The sequence below is a fragment of the Bombina bombina genome, chromosome 9 (genome assembly GCF_027579735.1).
Source record: "Bombina bombina isolate aBomBom1 chromosome 9, aBomBom1.pri, whole genome shotgun sequence".
NCBI classification, from domain to species: domain Eukaryota; kingdom Metazoa; phylum Chordata; class Amphibia; order Anura; family Bombinatoridae; genus Bombina; species Bombina bombina.
In genome coordinates, this window is record NC_069507.1 from 83316322 (window position 1) to 83343087 (window position 26766).

The 26766-nt window shown below is 36.1% G+C and overlaps 1 protein-coding gene across 1 annotated transcript in view; it reads right to left on the reverse strand.

The window, feature by feature from the left end:
- IPMK (inositol polyphosphate multikinase) overlaps positions 1–26174 on the reverse strand; it is a 103193-nt gene extending 77019 nt beyond the window's left edge. The window contains exons 1-2 of the mRNA XM_053692231.1: positions 25750–26174; positions 4884–4969 (exon numbers count right to left, since the gene is read on the reverse strand). Coding sequence (XP_053548206.1) covers positions 4884–4969; positions 25750–25954 — 291 coding nt within the window. The 5' untranslated portion in view covers positions 25955–26174. The remainder of the gene's footprint in view (positions 1–4883; positions 4970–25749) is intronic.
- Between the last annotated feature and the right edge of the window lie 592 nt (positions 26175–26766).

A 26766-nucleotide genomic window follows, 5' to 3' on the forward strand; every position in this document is an offset into this window, starting at 1 on the left:
AAGACGGTAAGGAGATTGGCTTCATCCCTCTGCCCACTAGGACTAGGATCCTCTAACAATGCCAAAACATGTCTTAAAAGAACCGGAAGGCAAGCCAGCCTATAGCGGAAGGCCAAATCATCCCTCGCCGGATCTACTGGAGACCTCGGCTCCGAGATTGGGGCACCTGAAGCCTCAGGGGGCCAACGTTTCCCCAGAAGGTGCCACGCTCGATGGACTTTAACGGAGCACGGACAATATTGAAGCAAAACTTCACTTGGGAGATATAAATGAGACAATGCCATAGAAATAGCCATGCGGAAATGTGCCGTAACCTCCGGCAGAAACAGGCCACTCTCCGGAGGAGTGAAGGCCATAGTGACACCTGTGTGCATAGCCGGAAAAGGTACTTGGGCAAGCGCCTCACGGGTCATGGAAACCTCTGAGGCGGATGGCTCAACACACCTTAAACTCCCAGATTCAGGAGAAGAGAGAGTACTCTAGAACGGCACCCGGGACATAAATGATGGGCATTACCCGGGCCATTTCATATTCATCGCAAGACACATCCTCCGTGTCGGGTATATCAGAATCCTCCATAATCAAAGATCATATTAATTGCAAGAGTACTAATGTTATTTATTGTATATCTTGCAATTGTGATCAGTTTTATGTAGGTATGACTACACTGGAGTCTGGGAACATGTATGAAAACATCTGAGCAATATAAGGACTGCCCGTAAGGATGTAGAAAATAAGAAACAGATTACAAGCGTAGCTAAACATTTTTTACAATCCCATAATGGAAATACCAATGCAATGAAATATTGGGGTCTAGAAAGATTAAAACCAGGAATAAGAGGGGGTGATACTGAACAAAGATTATTGAAGATGGAAACCAAATGGGTCTTCAATCTGAACATTGTCATACCTCATGGGATGAACAAATTCAATAATTATTGGGTATATATCTAGAGTTTACCTTTAATATAAAAATCTTTATCGCCCATTTAAATAAAAGGGTACCAACATAATCTAATTTAAGTCCCCATAATTATTGTATGAAATAAGGAGTATAATGTCTATTATTTAGAGGTTTAAAGCAGTATATATACACATCTTTCCCTTGTTTTGACGATGATTAGAATTTGAACAGTGTGTTTGCTTCAATTAGAAGCAGAGTAGTATTTGAAGGGTTACAATTTGTAACCACTTTGCAACAGGGATTTTTAATCTACCCTATATATACACATTTTTTAACTCCATAGATAGGAACAATGAATTGCATTAACTCTGTATACCTACTTTATGGATCAAAGTAAGATTGAAAGTTCGATGATCTTATTAGTAAACACCTATTATAGATGTAATTTATATGTAATGAACGGAAATTAGACATATTTGATTTGATGTGTTTCACAGTCCAAGATGTCTATTTCAATCCGTATTATATTAATTTAAGGAATTTTAATCAATGTGTACATATTTTATATTTACAGATAAAGTCACAGTACGTTTACCTACACACATTAAAGATCTATTTGTGCCTTGCATCATAGAGACTTTGAAATTATAATAGACAGACCCCTATCACATTGATTCTAAATCTTAGCATATCATAAGATTATTTAATACAACTAATATAACTTAGAAGGGGACGTATGTAGCGGAACTAATATGGGTATTTGGTTTTTATTCTTTATTCTCTGTTTAATATCCGATACACAGTGTTACAAATTTGGGATCGTTTTGGATGTCAGTGTTCATGTAATCACTAGTACTGAAGGACTCGCGGGCGCCCTGTTTTTTTTAGGCAACATTTATGTGGATAGTATGTTTTACACATTGTGTTGCATATGGCAAGCGCCTGGTTTTGGTCCTTAATGGACCTAAAGTATTGGGCATTTATTACACTGATTTTCAAACTTAACCTGTCTGTACAGATAAAATAGACAAACATCGATATAGGGCTCGATTTATCAAGCCCTTACGGCTGCAAGTTCTCACAAGAACTTGCTCGCTGTAATTTATCAAGCAGCGGTCACTAGACCGCTGCTTCCCTAAGCTCTTCGCCACCTCTAAGGTGGCGAAATTCAATCTCCGCGGTAGAGTCCGACCGAGGAGATTGACAGCTCCTGCCCACGCGTGATTTGTTGTGCGTGGGCGGGATTGCACGCGAGCGCAGAATTGTGCTCGTGTGCAATGTTGATTAACTGTGGGTAATTTCACCCCGCCACAGGCAAGCTGAGGCGTACAGGGGCGCGTATACGTGTCCCTGTACGCCTCAGCTTTGATCAATCTAGCCCATAGACCCTATTAAAAAAAAAGAAGAGGTTACTTTAACTCATATCCTGGCCAGCCATACACACAGCCTCAACAAAATGGGAAAAATGTTTCACAACTCATGATTGGTTTAGGAGGTGTGCCACTTACACACACAGTGGATTGGCCTTTTTGAAGGGGGTTTGAGTTTAAAGAGACTGCGTATTCTCCTTCCTCGTTTTATTCAGTTTCATACTGTCAGTCTAACACATTGAGAAAGGCTAGTAAATTAGCCGAAACGCGTTTGTTGTTTTAAACTTTGCTATAGAACCGTTCAGTCACTCTAGTCACCTGAAGCCGATGTTTCCTGTTATCGGCCAGGAAACAGAAGAGCGACTGACGGCACACTTTGCTGCACAGTCTTTTGTGGGTTTTATATGATAATACTAGGGATGTTTTTCCCTATTTTAAATCAATTTACATTAAAGTTTTGAGTTTTAATGTTTAACTATTTAGTAAGTATGAGTGCTATTTAAAACCCTTACTTTTTCTCTCCCCCCAATCCCAAACTGATTATTTTAAAGGGGTAGCACCGGAACCCTGTACTCTGTTCTTTTTCTTACTTTTCATACAGTAGTGCCAGTTTAATTTTTCTTTTCCCTAAACACCTTGACACCCCCAATGGCTGGGGCACTCACCACCTCCTGTGAACCAGACAACCCACGAGCTAGACTCTCTCGGTCGCACACAGTCAGCATACGGAAGTGAAAAATCAAACAACGGAAACCGCACCCGTCATGGGGTGCACCGTGCCAGTCACAAAAGAGTGTGCAATCCTAAGAGATCGCGTCATGAAAGAAGTACGTTATGTCCCTTTAGGCTGTGAGCCTAAGTGAAGCTACACATTGCAGATAATATCATATAACATGATTAAAAGTCCCCCCTGTTCAATAACTCCCCTCAGGAGATATTAACCCAAGATTCCTTATTAAGATAAAAGGAGTCCCACTGGGACCCTATCTTGTTTCGTTAACAGTACATTCCCATATCGAAAAAAAAAATGCAACGATCTTACCGGAATCTACGCTGTGGAACAGGAACGCGGCCCTTCAAGTGTGACAGATAGTAGCCTCGCTTCTGACATGGACTTGAGTGAAGAATGGTAGGCAGCGAAACTCGTCAACGCCGATTACCAAGGAGCTGTTAATACGAGTCGGGATGGTTATGCAGAAGAACTACCACTGCATCTCCGAACTCTAACTTTCACCCATGCTCTCACTGAGAGGATGACAGGATTACTTAAAACTCCAGTCCCATAGCGAAGAATACAACCCTCCATAAGAGACTATCTCGAACTTCTGACACTTCTCTGCCAATCTCCTGCGACAAGAGGCAAAGAACGACTGGGGGATGAGGGAAGTGGGGGGAGGTATTTAAAGGGGCACTGAACCCAAATGTTTTCTTTTGTGGTTCAAATAGAGCATGCAATTTTAAGCAACTTTGTAATTTACTCCTATTATCAATTTTTATTCGTTCTCTTGCTATCTTTATTTAAAAAGAAGGCATCTAAGTTTTTTTTTTGTTTCAGTTCAGCACTCTGGACAGCACTTTATGAGCAAGAACAACCCAGGTTGTTCACAAAAATGGGCTAGCATCTAAACTTACATTCTTGCATTTCAAATAAAGATGCCAAGAGAATTAAGAAAATTTGATAATAGGAGTAAATTAGAAAGTTGCTTAAAATTGCACGCTCTCTGAATCACGAAAGAAAAAATTTGGGTTCAGTGTCCCTTTAAGCCTTTGGCTAGGGTGTCTTCCTCCTCCTGGTGGCCAGGTTCTTAATTCCAAAAAGTAATGAATGCAGCTGTGGGCTCTTCCCTTTTAAGAAGAAAAAGGGAAAAAAAAGCTCTCATGATTGAGATAGAGCATTGAATTTTAAACAACTTTCCAATTTACTGCTGTTAATAAATTTGCATCGTTCTCTTGGTATTTTTTATTTGAAAAGTAAAACTATGTAGGCTCATAAGAGCTTAGGGTGTGCACGTGTCTAATACTCTATGGGAGCAGCGTTAGAGTATAGAGCACACTCCTAAGCTCTTATGAGCCTACTTAGTTTAACTCTTCAATAAAAGATACCAAGAGAATGATGCAAATGTATTAAAGTGATTGTAAACTTTAACTAAGTAAAGCCCAGAATAAAAAATACTCTTAAAAAGAGGGGTACTTTAATTCATTAAAGTTTACAATTGTGCTTAATTTTAAAATACTTTTGCGTTATGGAAAACGTAGCACTGATCCTCCTCTCATATTTCCAGCTTTTTTTAGCAGATCAATGACGAATCCAACTTCCTCCAATCGTTGCATGGCCCCACGAGCTTAATGCCAAAGGGGGCATGCAACAATTGGAGCTTTAATCACTTTAACAGAAGTAGTTTAAAATTGCAAGCTCCATCTGAATAATGAAAGTTTAAATTTTGACTTTACTGTCCCTTTACTGGATTTTCCCCCCCCAATTCTCAGAATTGCAAATCAAACCATATAAAATGGGTAAGTACTTTATAGCACATATGTATTTATTCTTTTGGCTTTTTTTTTTTTTTTTTTTTTTTTTTTTTAAATAAAAGAAACACAAACAAAAATACCATGTTATAGAAATCCAGTTCTCTTGGTCCACGTGGTGGTGGCTGTAATTGTTTCAAGACAGTCCCATCAGGATGTTGTAATATGCCTTAAAATAAGCGGGGGGGGAGAAAGATACATAATTTAGTCAGCAATAAAGAGACACACAGTAACAAAAAGTTAAGTAAATGAAAACAATCAGAACCAGTGTTGACACGGGTATACAGGTGGCCCTCGTTTTACAACGGTTCAATTTACACAGTTTCAGAATAACAACCTTTTTTTCCAGTCATGTGACTGCTATTGAAAAGCATTGAGAAGCAGTGCATTTATTAAAATAGCCAGTAGGTGGAGCTGTCTGCTTGTGTTGCAGCAAAGCCAAGCAAGCTGAAATTAATCAGTTTAACCAGACCTGAGCTATCGAGCAGATTTCAAAGGATCAGGATCTTCCTGTCTATAAATCAGTCCAGATTGGAATGCATAGAAAGAACTGTTTGCAGAAAAATGCAAGTGAAGTCTGTGTTGTGTGATCATTTTATTAGGTTTATAATTCTGTTAAGCACATTTTTTTGTTCATTTAACTTAGTTTATTTATATATTCTGTGTTGTGTGATTATTTTATTAGGTTTATAAAGCGGTTTAGCATTTAAAGTCTTCATTTCAAAGCTTTAAAAATAATGTATTAGGTGTTACTTATGCCAATTTTGAGAGGGGCCTGGAACCTAACTCCTTCACTTCCCATTGACTTACATAATAAACTGGGTTTCAATTTACAACGGTTTCGATTTACAACCATTCCTTCTGGAACCTAACCCCGGCGTAAACTGAGGGCTACCTGTATCTGTAGATTTCTTGACCGTTTCAATTAATGTAGCAAAGTATATTGTGTCAATTTGCTACTTTGAATCTTTAAATTAACTGGAGGTCACATTTCTTTCTTACAAAAGCTGATTTTTCTCAGTCACTTCTTTAAATATATATTTTTCATAATATTGTTGATGAAAAGCTTTTTTTTTTAAATGGACTAATGCAGTTCCTATAGACATTAAAACATACATATCATTGTTCATTAGAATCACTACACACACTTATAATAAAAAATAAAAAAAAATAAAAGGGCAGTCTACTTGATATTTTTTTGTATTGTTTGAAAAGATAGATAGCACCTTTACTATCCATTCCCCAGCTTTGCACAACCATCATTGCTATATTAACCCCTTAACGTCCTACAAAAAGTGGTCATTAAGGACTAAGAACGTGCCTGGCATGTCCTCGGGCAATCTGAGTGCTAGCTTCTAGCCGCACAAACAGTATTGCAGCGATGCCTCAATGTTGAGGCAACCTGCAATATTGTTCCTGAATGCCGGGCTCCGTTTTGAGCCCAGCAGAGCATTTAATATAAAAAAAAAAAAAAAAAAGTCCAATAAACCCCAATTAAGCCCCCCTACCACAATGTGGCTTCAAAGATGCCGTTGCCCAGTGCATCATGGGGCTGTCCCTAGCCTGATTACTCATAGAAGCAGAAAGAAATCTGGATGTCATAGGATTTAGCTACCAAACAATTTATGGAGAAGTTTCTGGGTGATGATGTATTGGGGAACATTGTCACCAAAACTAATTTATAATGTCCATCAGTTCCATGCTGCAAAGCCTGACTCTTTTTTTGGCAAAGCAACAATGGGCCCCAATCGATGTGCCAGAATTTAAAAAATTCTGGGCATTGACTATGCTTGATGATATATGATCATATAGAAAACCCTCCATCCGCTCCTACTGTCGCAGTAGCCCCATCTGCTCTACCCCCATTTTCTCCCAGTGTATGTCGAGGAACAGGTATAAAATGATTCCACATTTCTTTTATTATTATATTATTTATCTTTTTAATTGGTTTTATTAACTGCCAATGTGCACAGACATAAATCAGACATCACAATTGTGTGCCACGCAGGAAACTTTCCATCTTCATACACAATTATATCATTGCATATACATATAACAAAAAATTTATTCAGTCTACATAATACTAAACTGTAAATCTTTTGCTTTCTGGCATTTTTCTATAATTTTTTTAAAAATAAGAAAAACTGCCGCAACTAAAGCGGAAAAAGTCAGAACAGAACAATAACAAAAAAAAAAAAAAAAAAAAAAAAAAGTGTCTTCCCCCCTAGCATAACTTAGCGTATGATAGATATCTCCTCTCCTTCCCCACTCCCCTGGTCACTAACATCTAAGACTACTATCAAGTGAATGGATTACTAATATATTTCCCTATAGTTCGAAATCCACGTCTCCGGGAACACACCCAGTAAGACAAATTCCGCAAAATTTGTAGAAGATAAAAAGGGGAATAATAAATTTTTGTAAAAAAATTCAATAGGACTTAATAATTAAAGCCCATCTTTCCAGAAATCGTTTTAATCTTTTCTCAGTTGCTAAATACAAATGAAATGATTCATAAACAATTGGGATTGAATTTCTTTCAATATTTGAGAGAAGCTCGGGATACGATTAGCTTTCCAGTTTTTTACAATAAAATATCTGACTGTCATGATAATAGTATTTAATATATATATATAGTTACCTGAATGTTGACATTAGAACTATGTACTAAAAAAGAACCTCTTCTAATGACAAAACAAAAATCGTATTGTGTATTTTATTAAGCCAATATTTACTTTTTGCCAGAGTTGTTTGATTTTAGGGCACAACCAGAACATACGAGTCATATCTGATCCTTGTTAGCACATCGAGGACATGAAGATGAATTGGTAGGATAAAATTTGGATATTTTGAGAGGAGATAGATTGAAGTCATTAAGAAGTTTCATATGCGATTCCTTCCAGCTTACAGAAATTTGGCATGTGGCTAAGATATTAAAACTTTGTTTAATTTTATCAATATCTATTGTAGGAATAACAACAGGTAACCAGAAATTACACAGTCTATCCAAAAATATAACACCCTGTTTTGACAGCATAATATCATATATTAAAGAGATTGAAGCTTTACCAGAACTGAATTTCTGAATACAAATCTTGACATCGGACCACAAAACATCTAAAGAAAGACCAATTCTGAGAGAGAACATAATGCCTCAGTTGAAAATATGCAAAAAGGTTATTATGAGGAAGATCATAATGTTGAAAGATAAGCCCCAAAGATAGTATTTGACTATTTTCATCCAATAATTGCTGAATGTTTTGAAGTCCCTTCTCTGACCAGACTTTGAAAACCTTTTGATTTATACCTGCAGTAAATTGCAGGTTACCTATTGTGGGTAAAATTTATGAATAGGTAAAGTCAATCTGCAACAAAGAGTAAAACTTATGCCAGGCCAAAATGATGATGTTCTTAAATGAAAGAAGAACGACGACATTCGAGGGTAAACTCTGTAATGGGCAATGTAAAATAGCTTTCAGAGACCATGGAGCTACAAAATGCGATACTAATTCAGTAGAAGAAACTATATATATATATATATATATATATATATATATTAGTGTCCGTGACCCAATCTATGGCAATTTTAAGCATAGCAGCCCAATTGTATAATCTCAGAATAGGAAGAGCTAAACCAGCGGAGATACGATTTTGCGTGAGTCTATCAAGGGATATACAAGCTTACCATTCCATACAAATTTCGAAAACCACGACGAGAGCTGACCCAAATCCTTATTTAAAATGAAAAGGGGTAGCTTTTGAAGGGGGTACAAAATTCAGGGAAAAATTATTTTAATAATCAGATTAACCCTAGCCGTAATAGAAAGCGGGAAAGATGTCCACAATTAAAGGTCTTCTTGGATCTTAAGAAAAAGAGCTGTAAAATTAGTTTTATACTAGTGTTTGGGATTTCTATATATTTCAAGACCTAAGTATTTAATAGAGTCCACTTCTCTAAATGGCAAATTCATGGATTTCCCGATCCAAATCAGTTCACTTTTCTCCAAATTAATTCTGTATCCAGAAAATGAGTTAAACTCTTCCAGACACTGCATTGTAGCTGGTATTGATTGTGAGATATTTTCTAAAAAGATCAAAATAAATCATCCGCATACAATAGCATTTTCAGGGTGAGTGTACCAACAGCAATCCCTGTTAGCACTCCTCTCAATCGCACTGCTAAAGGTTCTAACGCTATATTAAAAAGAGGTGACAGGGGGCACCCTTGTCTCGTGCCTCTCTGCAGCGTAATTACCGTAGATACAGTACCATTAACTAAAAGAAATGATATTGGCTTCAAATATAATTTCTTTATAAAGTTCACAAAATTATTCTTAAAGCCAAAATTAGCTAATGCTCTTTAAAGAAGTTCCCACGTGATACATTCAAATGCTTTAACTGTGTCTAACATTAGAATGGCCAGATCTCAATAAAGGGAACTTTTTTTTAAGTTGATCTAAATTCCAAACATAATCTACTAAAGTAATGAATTTGCAAACAATTTTAAGTTTTACTTCCTCTTCTTGTGCTTTTTGTGTCAGAAAGAGGTCTCTCTCCCTTTTCATCTCTATATAAATTTATTCTAGTTTACTTCTGAACGAAGTGACACATTTTTTATATGCATTCCTAACCTAATTGGATAGTTGGAGTTCATGAGCACTCTTCTTTTTATGCCAAATATTTAAATAAGCCTTCATTTCATCCCTTATAACTGCTTAAGAAGCCTCCCAAAAGACTTCATCTTTATTAGGATAAGAGATGTTATGCGTATAATCTTTCCATTTTTTGTTTTACCCAAATAACAAATTTAGGATTATTGTATAGATACCACGGATAAACTAACATTGAGGTTTTGAATAGTTTTACTAGAGAAGAGAAAGAAAAAACGTCAGAGATAATCGCATGGTCTGATATCACAATCTCACCTATATCAGCTTTATGAATAGATAAAGATTCCGAAATTAGAAACGGGTCAATTCAAGAAAAAGTTCTGTGAGCTTTTGACTAACAGGAAAAAAGCTGGACATGGGTATTAAGAATTTGCCAGATATCAACTAGTTTTAATTTAGAACAAAATTTCTTAAGATATTCAGCTCCTTTCCTATATTGTAACATGTTTTTCTTGGACAATCTAACTCTGGACACAGAGTCAAATTAAAATCATCACCCAATACCAATTTTTCCTTAATAAAAGGGAATATTTGTATTTTAATCTTCTCCCAAAATGCCATAGAAAATGTATGAGATAGAGAGATGGAGATATACACACACACACACACACACACAGTGTATATATAGGGACACAACTCTGGAGCTAATTTTTTGCTTCTCCAACATCGCCGGCACAATAGGACAAACAAATAACAAACCATCCTATCCTCCATTAAATAGCATGAAAATTATATATATATATATATATATATATATATATATATATATATATATATATATATATATATATACACACAGTGGGACCTCGGTTTAAGAATTTAATTCGTTCTCCGGGATGTTTCTTATTGCGAAAAATTCGTAAACCGAAACACGGTTTCCCATAGGAATGCATTGAAAACCAATTAATGCGTTCCGGAGGTGAGAGAAAAAGTCAAATAAAGTCTACAAAACCTGCTGCAAAAGGCTCAAATATTTGCTGCAAATGGCTCCAATGGCTCCAAAAGGCTCCACAACTTGCTGCAAATGGCTCCAAAAGGCTCAACAACTTGCTGCAAATGGCTCCAAAACCTCTCCAACTGCTACCCACACTTCAGTATGCAGGGAACACTTGCTTCGTATTGCGAAAAAAATTCGTAAACCGAGGGGCAAACCGGAACATTTGTTTCGTATTGCGAAAAAAATTCTTAAACCGAGACAATTTTTTTCAAGATTTTGAATTCGTAAACCGAAATTTCGTATACCGAGTCGTTTGTAAACCAAGGTCCCACTATATATATATATATATATATATATATATATATATATATATATATATATATATATATATATATATATATATATATATCTCTATCATGGTTTCATAGCCATATATTTTTTAACATCACTGAAAATCTGTCTGGATCCATTGTCCTCAACAATAATTTTAGCAGGGTAAACCATCCGGGCAACCACCCCTTTATTGATTAGTTGAGAGCAATAAAAGGCCATCATCTTCCTTCTCATCGATGTTTCAGAGGAAAAACCCTGAAACAAAAAGTATTTTATGGTTCCCAATCAAAAGTGGAGCACTTTTTTTTTTTTTTTTTTAAACAGCATTAACAACTCTAGTTTGTGTTGATATTTTAAAAACTTTGAAAATGCACATCCTATTTTTGGAGGACCCTTCTGGAAAAGTTTAAAATGATTCTATATTTCATGCACTTCGTCGACAGCCTGTGCCCCCTAGGGATCATACCCAGTTTGACAGGCTGTATAAAATCCGCCCCCCCGATTACCCACTTAGCTGCCAGGTTTGCAGAGGCTTATACACCTTTAAGGAATATATGCGTGAATGAATCCCTGATGAAGTATAAGGGAAGGCTGGGATTCAAGCAGTATATGCCTTCCAAGCGCTCCAGGTATAAAGTAAAAGGTATATAAGCGAGACTGGGTATACTCAGGTCTTCAGGGTGTACAATGGAAAGGATATCCAGCTTGACCCTCCAGGTTGCCCAGAACATATGGGAACCACTGGCAAGATTGTCTTGGACCTGATATTACCCCTGATGAACAAAGGGTATCACTTGTATCTAGACAATTATTGTATTGTTTTGATACAGTAGCTTGCGGTACAATTAGAACGAACCGCGCAGGTTTCCCAGCACAACTTGCACGCACTCGGCTACAAAGGGGGGGGGGACCTCAGCGCCAAGAGGAGCTGTTAGTAGTTAAGTAAAGAGACAAGGAGGTGTACCTTCTTACCACCATCCACAATGAAAGGACTGTGGAGGTCTATGTACGTGACAGAGCTGAGAGCACAAGGCTTATAACCGGCATATGGGTGGGGTTGATCTGGCAGATCAGCTACTGCAGCCCTACCTAATTATGCGGAAGACAAGGGCCTGGTACAAAAAGGTTGCAAATTACTTAAAGGGACAGTTCACCCAAAAACTTTCTCCCCTTTAAATTATTCCCAGTGATCCTTTTTACCTGCTAGAGAGTGTATTAAATTGGTTGCAAGTAGCTCCTTTACTCATATTTCAGCATTTGAAATAGCTGATTTAGCTTGTGGTTTCCCAACCTATACTGAAAGTTTTGATACTTGCGTATATGCTATTGACAAGCCTAAGTAAACACAGCCAGCAGAAGAGATTACACCCTAAGTGGGGGCATGATAGTTAAGTAATAAAATTATAATTTTCCATTGTTCTCTCTATGTATTGAGCTTTGGTGTTCCAGACAAATATAAGATAAGGAAGCAAGTCTGTGTACATGAAAGTTATAACATAATGAGATCTGATATTACCTGAAGCTCAACCCATTGTAATAGGCTGTGGTTTCAAAGCAAATATATATATCTGTTCTGGTTTTTTTTTTGGGGGGGGGGGTATGTTTACTGTTGTCGAGTTTGTTTTTTAACTTTTACTGTGCCAGATTTTAACATTTCACTCTTCTATTTTTTTATAAGTTCTAAAATTGGTGCTGTATTTTACCAAAACCCGTGTCAAACCTATGTATTGGGGGCATGGGTGTACTCTGGGGGTCTTGCAGAAAACAACCTGGAGTGTTTTCTTGCAATAACTTACAACAGGCTCTCCTAAATCATAGTCAAACAGCAATGTGTGTGTAAAAATGAAAATTGAAAAAAATTACCACCATACACATTCTCCAATTTTTTTGGCTAAAACGGTTGCATCAAAGCATTCCATATTCAATACCTTGGGGTGGTCAATGTTTCAAATATATACACTTTCATGGCAATAAATAAAACTGGGGTTTGAGATATGCCTCAAACTAAAGATAGGCCAATCATCAGAAATACTCACTTTCAACTCAAATTAAAAAAAAAAGTCATACAATTGTAACTGAACCTTCCCAAAATCCTGGCAAACCTATGCATTGGGGGGGTGTACTCAGGAGGTCTTGCAGAAAACAACCTTGAGTGTTTTATTGCAATAACTTACAACAGGCTCTCCTAAATCAGTCAAAAAAAAAAAAAAAAAATCAAAATGTGTGTGTAAAATTAAAAATATTAGCACCATATACTTACTCCAATTTTTTTTTTTGCTAAAACAGTTGCATCAAAGGCATCAAAACACTTCATATACAATACATTGGGGGTGTCAACTTTTCAAATACATGCACGTTCATGGCAAGCAAATAAATTGGGGTATGTAAAAAGGCCCCCAAAAAGAAGATATGTTGAATGTGGAGAAAAAAAACCCCACAAACATGTCAGAAGTTTGGCATTGCAACCCACAAACAAACCTATGCATAGGTGGTATCACTGTACTCAGAAGATGTTGCTGAACATATATTGGGGTGTTCTTTAGGCATGGATTCTCAGTTCTGTGTTACTGCCAAAGTACAATGTGTGTGAAAAATAAACACAAAAAAATGAATAGCCAAAAGTTTGGCAATGGCTGGTGGTTGAATTAGCACAAGTGTGTTAAAATACCAGCATTTCCAATACCCTACCTAAGGTGTCTACTTTTCAAAAATATATGGTTTGATGGGGGTAAATTACATTGGCCGGCTTCAAAAATGTCCCAAGTAGGACATGGATGCATGATGAACTGATTTGAAAATCACAAGTAGGAAAACTGGAATGCACCTCCTAAAAATTAAGGCCTTTTAGCCCCCAGAGAACCCAACACACCTATACATGGGTGGTATCACTGTACCCAGGAGATGTTGCTGAACACATATTGGGGTGTTCTTTGGCAGTAACCCTTAACGTTCTCAGTATATATGTATTCTCAATTTGCTATTTGTGTCACAAAAATAAAAAAAAAATAAAAAACTGTGGCATAAATTGGTGGTAAAATGGTTGCAAGAAGAAAAAAAAAAAAAAAAATACCCCAAGTTTAATACCTTAGGTTGTCTTCTTTAAAAAAAAAAATATATATATATATATATATATATATATATATATATATATATATATATATATATATATATATATATACACACACACACACACATGTGAAGGGTTATATACAGATATCAGTGTTGCAATGTAACTATTGCTAAAAAAAATTGCAAAGTGCTACTTGTACTTATTGCCCAATAACTTGCAAAAAAAAAAAAAAAAAAAAAAAAAAAGCAAAGAACATGTAAACATTGGGTATTCCTAAACTCAGGACAAAATGTAGAAACTATTTAGCATTTGGTTGTTGTAGATGTACAACAGATTTTGGGGGGTCAAAGTTAGAAAAAATGTTTCCCCCCCCCATTTTTTTTTTTTTAAATAAAATAAATGGATGCTTACGCTGCTTTGCAGCTCTACTGCATATTTGACTGTTCACTTCAAACTGCACTTTGCTCTGAATGCACCGTGTTAAGGAAAACGTACACAATGCTGCTAGAGCACAGCTCTGTTTGAAAAGAGCAGCCTAAAGTGGAGCAGTGCTGCAAAGTTAAATCGCTGACAGTTCCTGCATGTGTCCCATTCTTTCTGTGATGACATCTCAGATCACTGTATGCTCTGCCTTGGGGAATGAGAGTAAAAATAACTCTCATAAAACCCTCTCTTGGCTAGGACTAAGCAATCAATCTCCAGTCAGTTAGCCTCAGAGAATCTAGACATTAATGAGCAAAGAGACCTTGGTCAGCAGATCCCTGCGACAAGGTAACTTCCACGGAGGAGATGACATCCCCACTAGATCCGAACCATATCCTTTGCGGCCAAGACGGAGCAGTCAGCATCACTGACGCCTGCTTGACTCGAGCCACTACACTAGGAAGCAATGTTAACGGTCGGAAAGGATCAATTGGTTTGAACCTCCAAGGTACCTCGACCCCTATCTGGGTAGCTTGGTATTGAGACGTTATAAGATCTTCCTTCTGTAAACACTCGGGATGGAGAGACCATTCTCCCGGATGATTGTCTGCTGAGGAAATCCGCTTCCCAGTTGTCCACACCTGGAATGTGGATCACTGACAGCGAACAAATGCAGGTCTCCCCCACACCAGAATCCAAGATACTTCCCTCAAAACTAGGGAGCTTCTCGTTCACCCCTGATGGATGATGTCCACTGCGGATATATGGTTTGATTGGAATTTGATTAACTGGGACCAACACAGCAGAGGCCAAGCCTTCAGAGCATTGTATATTGCCCCGAAGATCCAAAATGAGATCAGGAGGGAGCTTTACCTCCTGAGACCAAAGGCCATGTGCCTTCCTTGCACCCCAAACAGCTCCCCAATCCTGACAGACTCGCAACCATAGTCACAATCACCAAGGATGGTCTTGACAAGTGATCCGGAAAAAACCACAGAGAGCGATTCTCCCGATTGGTTGTCCAGAGAAATCTGTTGAGACAGATCCAATTGATCGCCATTCCACTCGTTCAGCATGTGCAGCTGTAACAATCTGAAGTGAAACCTGGAAAGACATTATCTCCAAGCTAGACACCATGAGACCAACCACCTCCATACACCAAGCCACAGATGGCCTTAAAGGGACACTGAATCCAAACTTTTTCTTTCGTGATTCAGATAGTGCATGCAGTTAAGCAACTTTCTAATTTACCCCTATTATCAAAATTTTCTTCATTCTCTTGGTATCTTTATTTGAAATGCAAGAATGTAAGTTTAGATGCTGGCCCATTTTTGGTTTATAACCCGAGTTGTTCTTGCTGATTGTTGGATGAATTCATCCACCAATAAAAAAAAAAAAAAAAAAAGAGCTTAGATTTTTTTTTTCCCCAAATAAAGATAGCAAGAGAACGAAGAAAAAAAAAATAATAATAGGAGTAAATTATAAAGTTGCATGCTCTATCTGAATCACGAAAGAAAAAAATTGGGTTCAGTGTCCCTTTAAGGAGATCTGGAGGGCAAGACATGTTGAAACTAGCTTGCAATGTCTCTGGTCTATTAGACAATTCTCATGTCTAAGGAGACTAGGGCTGCAACTAACGATTATTTTTATAATTGATTAAAATCGGCAGATTATTTTTTCGATTAATCGGATAAAAAATTAATTCATTTTTTCCTATATTTAAAATAAAATCCACATACTGAGTGTTATAAATATAAACTTCCGATTAAAACTTTACATTAAAACAACTGTTGGTCCAATTTTGTTAAGCAGCAGAACAAATTTTTATAATTAAGCCAAACAAAAAACTGTTTGAAAAGAGGTAGACAGACTACCACTGTTTATAACATTCTGTCAACATGCTTCTTGCTGAGGCTGGCTCTTTTTTTTTTTGCAAGCTATTTTGCCTGCAGCAGAGAAGAGGCGCTCAGATGGTGTTGAGGTGCCTGAGATGCATAAATAGGGTTTTGCCAATATTACCAAGATGTGCTATTTATCTTTGTTAGTTCTCCACCAATGCAAGGAGCCTCTCCACAAAGTAAGCCTGGACTTCATTGTAACATAAAAATATCTTGAATATCTATATGCAGTGGTAAATAACATCTATAAAAAAAAAAAAAAAAAAAAAAGGCAAAAAGGGCTAAAGACTATATATCAGTAACAGGACACAGCCTTACAAATGTGTCTATAGATTACAAATATCAGCAATAGCAAGCGATCCGCTAAAAATTATACAAACAGGTAATAGTGACATCAATTCATATAACAAATGCCATCAATCTAGGGCTAGGTATAAATAACAAGCTCGGCACTATATCATGCAAAGCATAGTCCCAAATCACCTGAATTAATATAAACAATCCAAATGATTACTCCTATTTTATTTCTAGGTTGCACATAAGACAGGAGTAGTTGTAAACTTAAAAAGAAACTTATACTGTCCTAAAAAAGTGAAAAGTAAAATGTCTGTAGACGTCCTTTAGGCTAAGGGCATAGCCATAAAACACAATACCATGCGCATGAGCTCATTGGAGTAAAGAATCTGGTGTTGTGCACAGACCAACTAATTGATTATGAGATTCCTTGACAACTCTTTTTCATTATTATCGATTAATATATATACACATACATACTCTACTACAAGATTATGATCAACCCCTTAGTGTTTTCAGAAAATGTTAGACCACCATAGCCAACATTGTTATAGATGTACAAGTTACTTTGTATAAAATGGTAAAATATAAATATATATATATATATATATATATATATATATATATATATATATATATATATATATATATATATATTTTACACACACACACAAAAATAGAATATGAAGCTGAAATACAAACCACCAATGCAGAAAATTAAAAAGGGACATAAAACATGCTGAGGATCTATGCATACCCTAAAAAAGGACTAATGTAAAATAGTTTGAATAATAAAAAAAAAAAAAAAAAATTGCTGGCAATTTTAATAATCTTCAAAAATAAGCTGAATTACATAGCTAAACTGCCTAGAGCAGCCAACTCCACCCCATTATCAGTTTTAGACACAGGCATTGTATTTCAACTGAGTTCACAGCTTCAAGGCATGCTCCAGCAGATAATCCCTATGCTCTTTAGCGTTCTACCAAAATAATAATATAGATACAGCCATAGAAGGAAATGTGTGGGGGAGTTAAATCTTTACAATTCAGAAACTAAAAAGAAAGTGTTAATGGAGAGGCAGTGTAACTTTGCAGGTAAAGTAATTAAAGTACATATTATATTTTGTCTCTATCCCAACTTGTTCTATGTCCCTTTAAGCCAAGTAACTATTGTCAGTGTTCTTCCCAGGACCTTAAAGGGATACTAAACCCAATTTTTTTCTTTAATGATTCAGATATAGCATGACATTTTAAGCAAAATTTCTATTTTTCTCCTATTAATTTTTCTTTATTCTCTTGCTATATAAGCAGGCGCTATCCATGGTGCTGAAGCTAAAATGGGCCGGCTCCTATGTTTCAGGAGCTGAGAACTAAGAAAATTTGATAATAGGTGTCAATTAGAAAGTTGCTTTAAAATTGCATGCTCTATCTGAATCATGAATAAAAGAAATTTGGGTTTAGTGTCCCTTTAAGCACTTTTATGCTTCTTCCTACTTAAAAATTCAAGAAACACTTCCATTTTGTTACCAAAACTTGCAATTGTTCCTTAACTTAGCTGCACAAATCAGAGAAAAAGCATACAATTGTAAAAAAAAAAAAAAAAAAAGTTTACAATTTAACTATCATAAAATGTGCTTCTTCCCATGGTATTCGTTGTTGAATAGAAACCTAGGAAGGTGCCTGGAGCAAATGCATAGCATTATTGAAAAACCGCTGCCATACACATGCACACATCCTTGCTTTCAACAAATGATACCAAGAGTACATAGAAAATGTGATAAGTAAATTAGAGTAGTTTAAAATTGCATGCTCTATCTGGATCATGTAAGAAACCTTTTGTTTTTCATGTCCTTTATAATATTACAATGTTGCAAAGCATTATACTGCCCCCACTGGTTTTGCAAACTTCAGTGTATTACTGCAATTCTCAAAACTGTAAAACACACAACTTTCACAGTTAATTTACAGGAAAAGGGGGGAAAAAAATGAAAATATATCAAAAAGCACTATGCATAATTTAACATTTTATATTATAATCTCTGGTTGTTAGCACTCCCTTTAAACACAGTAATTTGCCAGAGTATGAGACCCATTGGTCAAAAATAGTTATTTTTTATATTCATTTCATATTTTTAATAGTGTTGACTTATTTTTTTAATTTTGTAACTATTTCTTATTCCATGTTATATTGGAGTCATATGAAATACATATTTACGCATAATTTGATAGAAGATTACTAAAATATGTGTTAAATTAAAACAAAATGTATAATTTGTTTTTACAGATGGGTAAACAAAGTGACTTATTGTTAAAGAAAGTCTGTCAAACTGTTGGCCTGTTGAAGGGAGGAAAAAAAAAAAAAATACATGTCGCAGTACAAGATAAATTGTAGGCGTTTCATGTCGTTCTGTAAAGATTAAAGGATCATAAAACCCAAATGTTTCCTTTCATAATTCAGAGCATGTAATTGCATTCAACTTTCCGATTTCTTTATCTAATTTGCTTTATTCTCTTGGTATGCTTTGTTGAAAAGCATGACTAAATAGGCTAAGGAGCTGTTCATTGGTGGCTGTGCATATATGCCTCATCTTATTGGCTCACCTAAATGCAATGCTGTTTCTTCAACAAAAAGATACCAAGAAAATGAAGCAAATTAGATAATAGAAGTAAATTGAAACGTTGTTTAAAACTGTATGTTCCATCTGAAACATGAAAAAACATTTTGTTTTCATGTCTCTTTAAGAAAGGGTTGTGGGGGCGATTTAAACCCAAAATAGAAGGGCGCTTGCAGTTGACTCCAAAAAGGTAAGACTTATGAGATTTTAGTGAAAAAAAATTCTGCAGCTCATTTTTAAATAAAATTCAATTTTAAAATTAGGCAGTTACACTAAAGCAATGACTGGAGAATAAAGCAATTATTAAAGTTTATTTATAATATAGCGCAGTGGTTGAAAATTGGGTTGCAAATTAGCTGTAGCCAAAAAAAAAAAAAAAAAAAAAAAAGAAGTGCATTGCTCATAAGAACATCTTGCATTCAGAAGGCTAGGGGTGGGTTTGAAAAAATCTCAGAGCCATTCAACAATCAATGCACTGCTGCATATTTGACTGTTCACTTCGAACAGCACTTTGCTCTGGATGCACTGGATTATAGAAAATTTACATAGTACAGCCAGAGCACAGCACTGTTTAAAGAGAACAGCCTAATGTAGAGCAGTGCTGCAAAGTTAAAACTAATAGTTCCTGAATGTGTCCAGTTCTTTCTGCAGACATGATGTATTTTCTGGGATGACAACTCAGATCACTGCATGTTCTGCCTTGGGGCGGTCAGCATTGTGTTACTACGCCACCAAGAATTGACAGAAGAATTTGAGATATATGCACACAACATAGGAAACTGCCCATCAGAGTCTTGGCTGGACACATTCAGGATGCAGGCATCAAGGTATCCGAGAGAACTGTTCAGAGATAATTAGCTAAAGAGGGACTGTTAACCAGAAACCAACCATGCAAACCATTTTTTCTTTATATTCTTTACAGAACTATGTGATACAATGAGTCTAATAATTTGGCATGGTACTGTAATAGAATGAATAGGACCTAAAAAGGTGTGTTCTGGTGCGTCCGGATTAGACGTGCAAGTTTAGTAGATAAAGGCAAAAAGAGAATAACTTTTGCCAGGTCCAAAAGTAACATGCCTCACTGTATGGAGATGTTAAGGAATAATATATTATCATTATGGAAAGCTTGAAGTCACCAGAAAATAATGAGCCTTAGTATACTCCTTCAGCCTACTACTAATTACCACTAAAGCCCATTAGCAGTTCAATTTTTGCAAACAGTATAAGCCAAGGTGATTCAAAGACATCTGGACAACAGTTAAGTAATGTATTGCATTTATGAGAAAATACTCTGTAAATAATTTTAATTGAACATTTGTTTAATCTGTAGTCACTGGCATGGGTCCATGGTTGGGATACAGGCCTGCCACTTTACCTCATCTACCTTAGCTTTAAAGGGACACTCAAATTTAAAAACTTTCATTATTCAGATAGAGCATGCCATTTTAAACAACTTTCCAATTTACTTCCATTAACAAAATGTGCAGTCTTTTTATATTTAAACGTTTTGAGTCACCAGCTCCTACTGAGCAAGTGCAACAATAAGTGTATATGCATTTGTGAATGGCTGTTACATGGTACGTGTATGCATTTGTGATTGGCTGATGGAGTGGAAAAAGACAACTTTTAAAATAGGCAGAAAAAAAAAATCTACTACTCACTTGAAGTTCAGACTAAGTGCTATTGCATTGTCTTGTTATCTTGCATTTGTTGATTATGCAAATCTACTGTGTTGACTGGGCCTTTACTAAACTTGTCCTGCAGCATTTTATACTTCATGACTTAAAGGGGCAGTATACTGTAAAATATTTTTTCCCTTAATGTGTTTACAATTGCTTTTTTTACCAACTGCAGATTAAAAACTTTATGAAAATTAGCTTTTTAAGGTTTATTTCTGTATATTAAAGCTCTGATTTTGTGTTTTGAAGCCACAGCCTAATAAAATAGGTTGAGCTTGTAGGTATAATCAGATCTCATTACTGTATCACATTGTGCACATATACCTCCTTCTTTATCTTATATCTGTCCTTAAAACAATCACCAATACTTTGAGAGAACAATGGAAAATCAACATTTTATTACATTATCTCTGCTTTATCACACTGGGAGTGTAATTTCTTCTGCTGGCTGTGTTTACAAAGCTTATCTATAGCTGGTACGCGCGGCCACAAACTTTCAGAATAGGTGGGGATACCACATGCTAAATTAACAATGTCAAATGCCAATATAAGGGTAAAGGAGCTACTTGTAAACAATTTAATACACTCCAGCAGGTAAAGTGGATCATTGGGAACAAATTAAAGGGGAGAATATTTTTGAGTAAACTGTCCCTTTAAAGTCCGCTTTGTACGTTGCACTGGTAATTCCTAGCATTTACTATCCCTTTAAAACAGGATATCAAAATGATAACTGAAGTGTTTTTTTTGTTGTTGTTTTTTTTAAAGGGCATGTTATATCCAATGCAATATATATTTTTTTTACTTTACTGTATTCCAGATTTTTTTTTTTGGGGGGGGGGGGGGTGGAGAGAATTTGTACCTGTGTAGTACATATCTCTCCCACCCCCACTCAGACTGGAATTTCTTCCTTTGGATCTTATTTACATAGCTTTTCATACACGTTTTCAATACTGAAACTTGCATACTTTTATAAACCAGTTATTACCCATTCCCCAGTTTTGCATAACCAACAGTTATAGTAATACACTTTTTACCTCTGATTACCTTGTGTCTTAGCATCTTGACAGCCCCCTGATCACATGACTGACTTTTAAAAATCTATTGAGTTGCATTTAGTACTGTGAACACATTGTTATCTATATGGCCCACATGAACTAGCAGTCTCCTGTTGTGAAAAGCAAATACAAAAGCATGTGACTAAGAGGCTGTCAATAGAGCCTTTGAAACAGGCAGACATTTCAAGGTTCAAATGTTATAAAGTATATTAATCTAACGAGGCTGATTGTGCAAAGATGGGGAATGGGTAGTGAAGGCATTATCTATCTTTTTAAACAACATTTTTTGTGTAGACTGTCCCTTTAAACTTTCATGATTCAGAAAGAGCATGCAATTTTAAACAACTTTCCAATTTACTTACATTAACAAAAATGTAGTCTTTATATTGACACTTTGAGTCACCAGCTCCTACTAAGCATGTGCAAGAATTCACAGAATATATGTGTATGCATTTGTGGTTGGCTGGTCACGTGATGCACTGGGAGTGGTAATAGACAACTGAAATTTGTTTAAAAAAAAACAAAACCTACTAATTTTAAGTTCAGACGAAGTGCTATTGCATTGTTTTCTTATCATGATTTCCTTGATTATGCAAATCTACTGTACTGGTACTCTGAGTGATACAAATTAGCCTCACGGTGGGTTCGGAAAAACTATTTTTAGAGTAAGATCTCGTGGAAACTATTGAAAAATGGCAACACAAGGTATTTATCAATATTTTCAGTTCAGAATCACCTATACAATGAAAAAATAATAATAATTTTAGACTTTCATATCCATTAAAAGGGACAGTCTCTCTACATCAGAATTTGTATTGCTTAAAAAGACAGATAATCCATTTATTGTCCATTCCACAGTTTTGCATAACCAACACAGTTAATTTATTAATATACTTTTTACCCCTGTGATTACCTTGTATCTAAGCCTTGGCAGACTGCAACGTTATTTAATTTCTTTTGACAGACTTGCATTTTAGTCAATCAGTGCTCATTCCAGGGTAACTCCAAGGACGTGAGCACGAAGTTATCTATATGGCACACGTGAACTAACGCCCTCTAGTTGTGAAAAACTGTCAATATGCATTCAGATAAGAGGCGGCATTCAAAGGCTAAGAAATTAGGTTTACCAAGAGAACAATGCAAAATTGATGATAAAAATTGGAAAGTTAGTTAAAATGACATTCCCTATCTGAATCATGAAAGTTTAATTTTTGTCCCTTTAAATCCATCATATGATAAATGTTCGAAATGGAAGCAGTAATAGCATAGGTATGAGCCATATGTTTGAGGTGTATTTGGGTAGGCGTGGAGAGGTTATACAGAATAGGGAATGAGGTAAAATTAAAACTGCAGGACCAATATCATTGAGATTTTTGTTACACGGGCCAATCCTAGACATCATGACGCAGAAATAAAGAAAAGCAATTGTTTAATACGGTCATTTATTTTGCCCTTGTTTCCTGTAATGTAACCCATTATTATCCCCATTGCCTGAAGGCTTCCTGCAACATCCAGAATCTAAAACATCTACATAGTTATTATGTGTTGATTTTGGAACTCTACTATATTTAACAGTCCTTTAACTGACCACAGCAAAGGTGATAATATACAGTGTTGTCCCTAGGACCTTTTTAGCGGGTACATCACCCAGCTGATTTTACTGACCACTCGACTAAAATATTAAGCTCATATTACTAATGTTCCATTTTTTGCACAAATCATCATTAAAATACATGTGTTAAATTATGTAATTAATTTGCTTTGAATAGCAGAAAATTATATATTGGAAAATATGACACTGCCTCCACCCACTGCTACTTCATAATGCCACCCGGCTGGCAACATTTTCTGTGGAAAACACTGTACAAACAATTCAAAAGGATTTTCAAGGAGTATGTTTACAGACTGCAAAACTATGCAAATCTTGCTAAACAAAATAGTTTTTCTCAATGCTTTTAAAACATTGTGTATGCAGATGTTTGATTGTTGATACGCACATTTAAAAAAAAAAAAAAAATTTGATGCAAGTTCAAATAAAGATTTTTTTGTGCGTTTGTTTTTAAATTACATCCCAAGCTTGAGCACATGTAAACATACCAATTTCTAGCTACCGTCAACTACTCAACCCGGGGAGCCACAATTGCTAAAATGTTTTTTCTGTCTCAGTGTAAGTTGAGGGTAGCCAGGATCCATTAAAGGGACATACAGCCCAAACAAAGATGAAAGATCTCATGCACACCTATGAGCTTGTTTGGAGCTACAGACAGACAATCAAGCCCATGCCTAGAAATTCTGTCATTGAAGTCATCGAGAAAAAAACGACTAAGATTTTCATTGGATACAAAATTCATCTGACAGAAACGATTACAGAGAGACCGCAGCCGCTATGCAAGAACGTTAGAAATCTAAAAATGTCATGAGATTTTACATATAAAAGTATCAGGTAAAAATGTGTATGCAGGTTTATTGGAGCACATAGATCAAGGTGCAATGAGGTAAGGACAGTGAGTTTACCATCACTTCAAATACAGCAGGTTAGGGACCAGAGCCCCGCTGTAAAGTGAAAACCACACTAAAGTGAAATAATGTGGTTTTAGCTTTCTTTTCACTTGCCAGTGTTTAAAAACCATGTTTGAACCAACATATATTATGGGGTGCTACATTTAGTTAAACACTCGCACAGCACAGTATTCAATAAATACTGTACCTGTGAAATAGTGACAATTACTGTAGTAAAATTTGCCAGACTATAGCACTGAGACACAGATTGCACTGTACTGCTGTAAAACAGAGTGAACTGTGCATAACAAAATGGTGCCAGTCCCTTTTCTCGCAATCTCACGAAGATTACAGCACTGTTTCAAAATCCTTGCAGGTTAAACTTCAGCTCCACAAAGCTCTGTATTAGTGAAGCATACCTGTAAATATAAAAAGGTTGTGCATGCAACGTTGACTCCCAATAGCAGCAGTGTTTGTGACACTGTTTATAGCAAACGACTGAAAACACATGCACGCTCCTGAGCTCACCTAGGATAACTCTATAAGAAAAGATATGAATGCTCTGAATTCCAAAAGAAAGTTTGAGTTCCATATCCCTTTAAAATTTTAATTTTAAAAATAACACCCTTACAGAAAATTAACAAAACAAAAGTTGGCTAACTAGTCTCGGAGATCAGGACCTGAGGGCATGTAAACAGTGCCAATCTCAGATTTAATTAAAAACAAAACACATTAAAAACCAAAGTGCATTTCAAACAGGTTTTCCTTGTTTTCTATTGCAAAATATTTCTGTTAATAAGTCATAACTTCTAACATTTGTGAGATCTATGTGGTTACAACTATAACAGGCACCTGTCATCTATCTACACATGCTGTGCATTTTATCCATTACAATGACCTTTGCATTGCAAATACACTTGACAAACCCAAGATGAAAGTCCAATGCACATTCATATTTAAAGTAAACACAAAATCCCTCACACCCTAAAAATGCCCGATCTAAACCACAACTAATTCAACCATCAAACCAATACAGCAGAAAATAACACCCCTTCCATACAAACCAAGTATGTGTCACTGAAAAAGGAATCCTCTTTAGTGCTACCCCCAACACATATATATAATAATAATAATAATAATAATAATATCTCAGTATCATAAAGCCAAAAAGCACTGGAAGTGCATTACTAAATGTTATAATAAATTACTTACACTATTCTACAAAATAGGTTTTAAACTATTTTTTCTCTCATACTTATTTTGACTTGAATAATTAGTTTTAAACACAATATAAAGCCCATAAAATTACAAACCACAATATCATTGTCACTTTACCTGATTGTGAAAATAACAAACATTAAAAAGAATAATATTATGCAACATCACATTGAACACGTGGATATATCACAATAAAAAAAAATGTCGACAGTGTATTTCCAATGTATCATAGTGACTGACTGTAGGTGATACACACCAACTTTATCTTTGCCATACATATGGCCGGCCACCTGATGTGACAGTGGAACGCAGCCATTCAATGCCTTGTGACCGCTCTCAGCTCGGGCTTTCAGCAGCAGTTCTGGGTCTTTGACCTCGGAATCACCCAGAGAGTGGTGGTGATGATGGGCCAGGTTCCCCGGGACTAAGTGCTCAGCAGATGTATTGAGCTGGGTAGCCATCCTGGGAGAATTCGGGAGGTGAGATGGGCACTGCCACCACCGCCCCCCGGGTACCCAGGTGTGATGACTGCAGTCCCCTTTCACAAAGCAGGCGACATTATATCCATAGCTGTGGTCACGTCGAGTCTTGAGGGCACCATGCCACTCAGCGTTTCACTCCTCCCCCTCTGCTTAATCTGATACCCCGAGACAGGAAAACCGAGAGTGAGATGAAGCACAGCTCCGTACAGACGGGCACTGTTTTACTGAACTTAATGCGTCACCACGTTCATTTTGAGGCAGCTTTAGCTACCACCCACCTCTCTCCTGCCTACGTCACAGCCAGCCTCACGTACACAGGGTTGATTAGCAGAGAGGGCGCGGCCTCTTCTTCTTTCTTATTTTGGGCGGGAACTTATGCAAATCAGGGAAGTGTGAAAATTGTGTCATAAGAGATGTTTGGTGGCTATATATAAGGCCTGGAAAAAGTTTAAAGTTATGATGGTAAAATAAAGATTTTTGATTAGGACCCCTCTTTCAAATAAATTTGTAGTAATTTAAGCTTCAAATGAAAATGTTTTGTTTCTCAATCATTTTTAATGTAACTTCAATTCCAGTGTTCATCATCTCATACTTTTACATTATATATCCTAATGCAAGCATTTTATATATACATATATATATATATATATATATATATATATATATATATATATATATATATATATATATATAGATATAGATATATATAGATATATATAGATATATATAGATATATTGATAGATATAGATATATATTTTCTCCCAAGATATTTATAGTTTACCAGTAACAG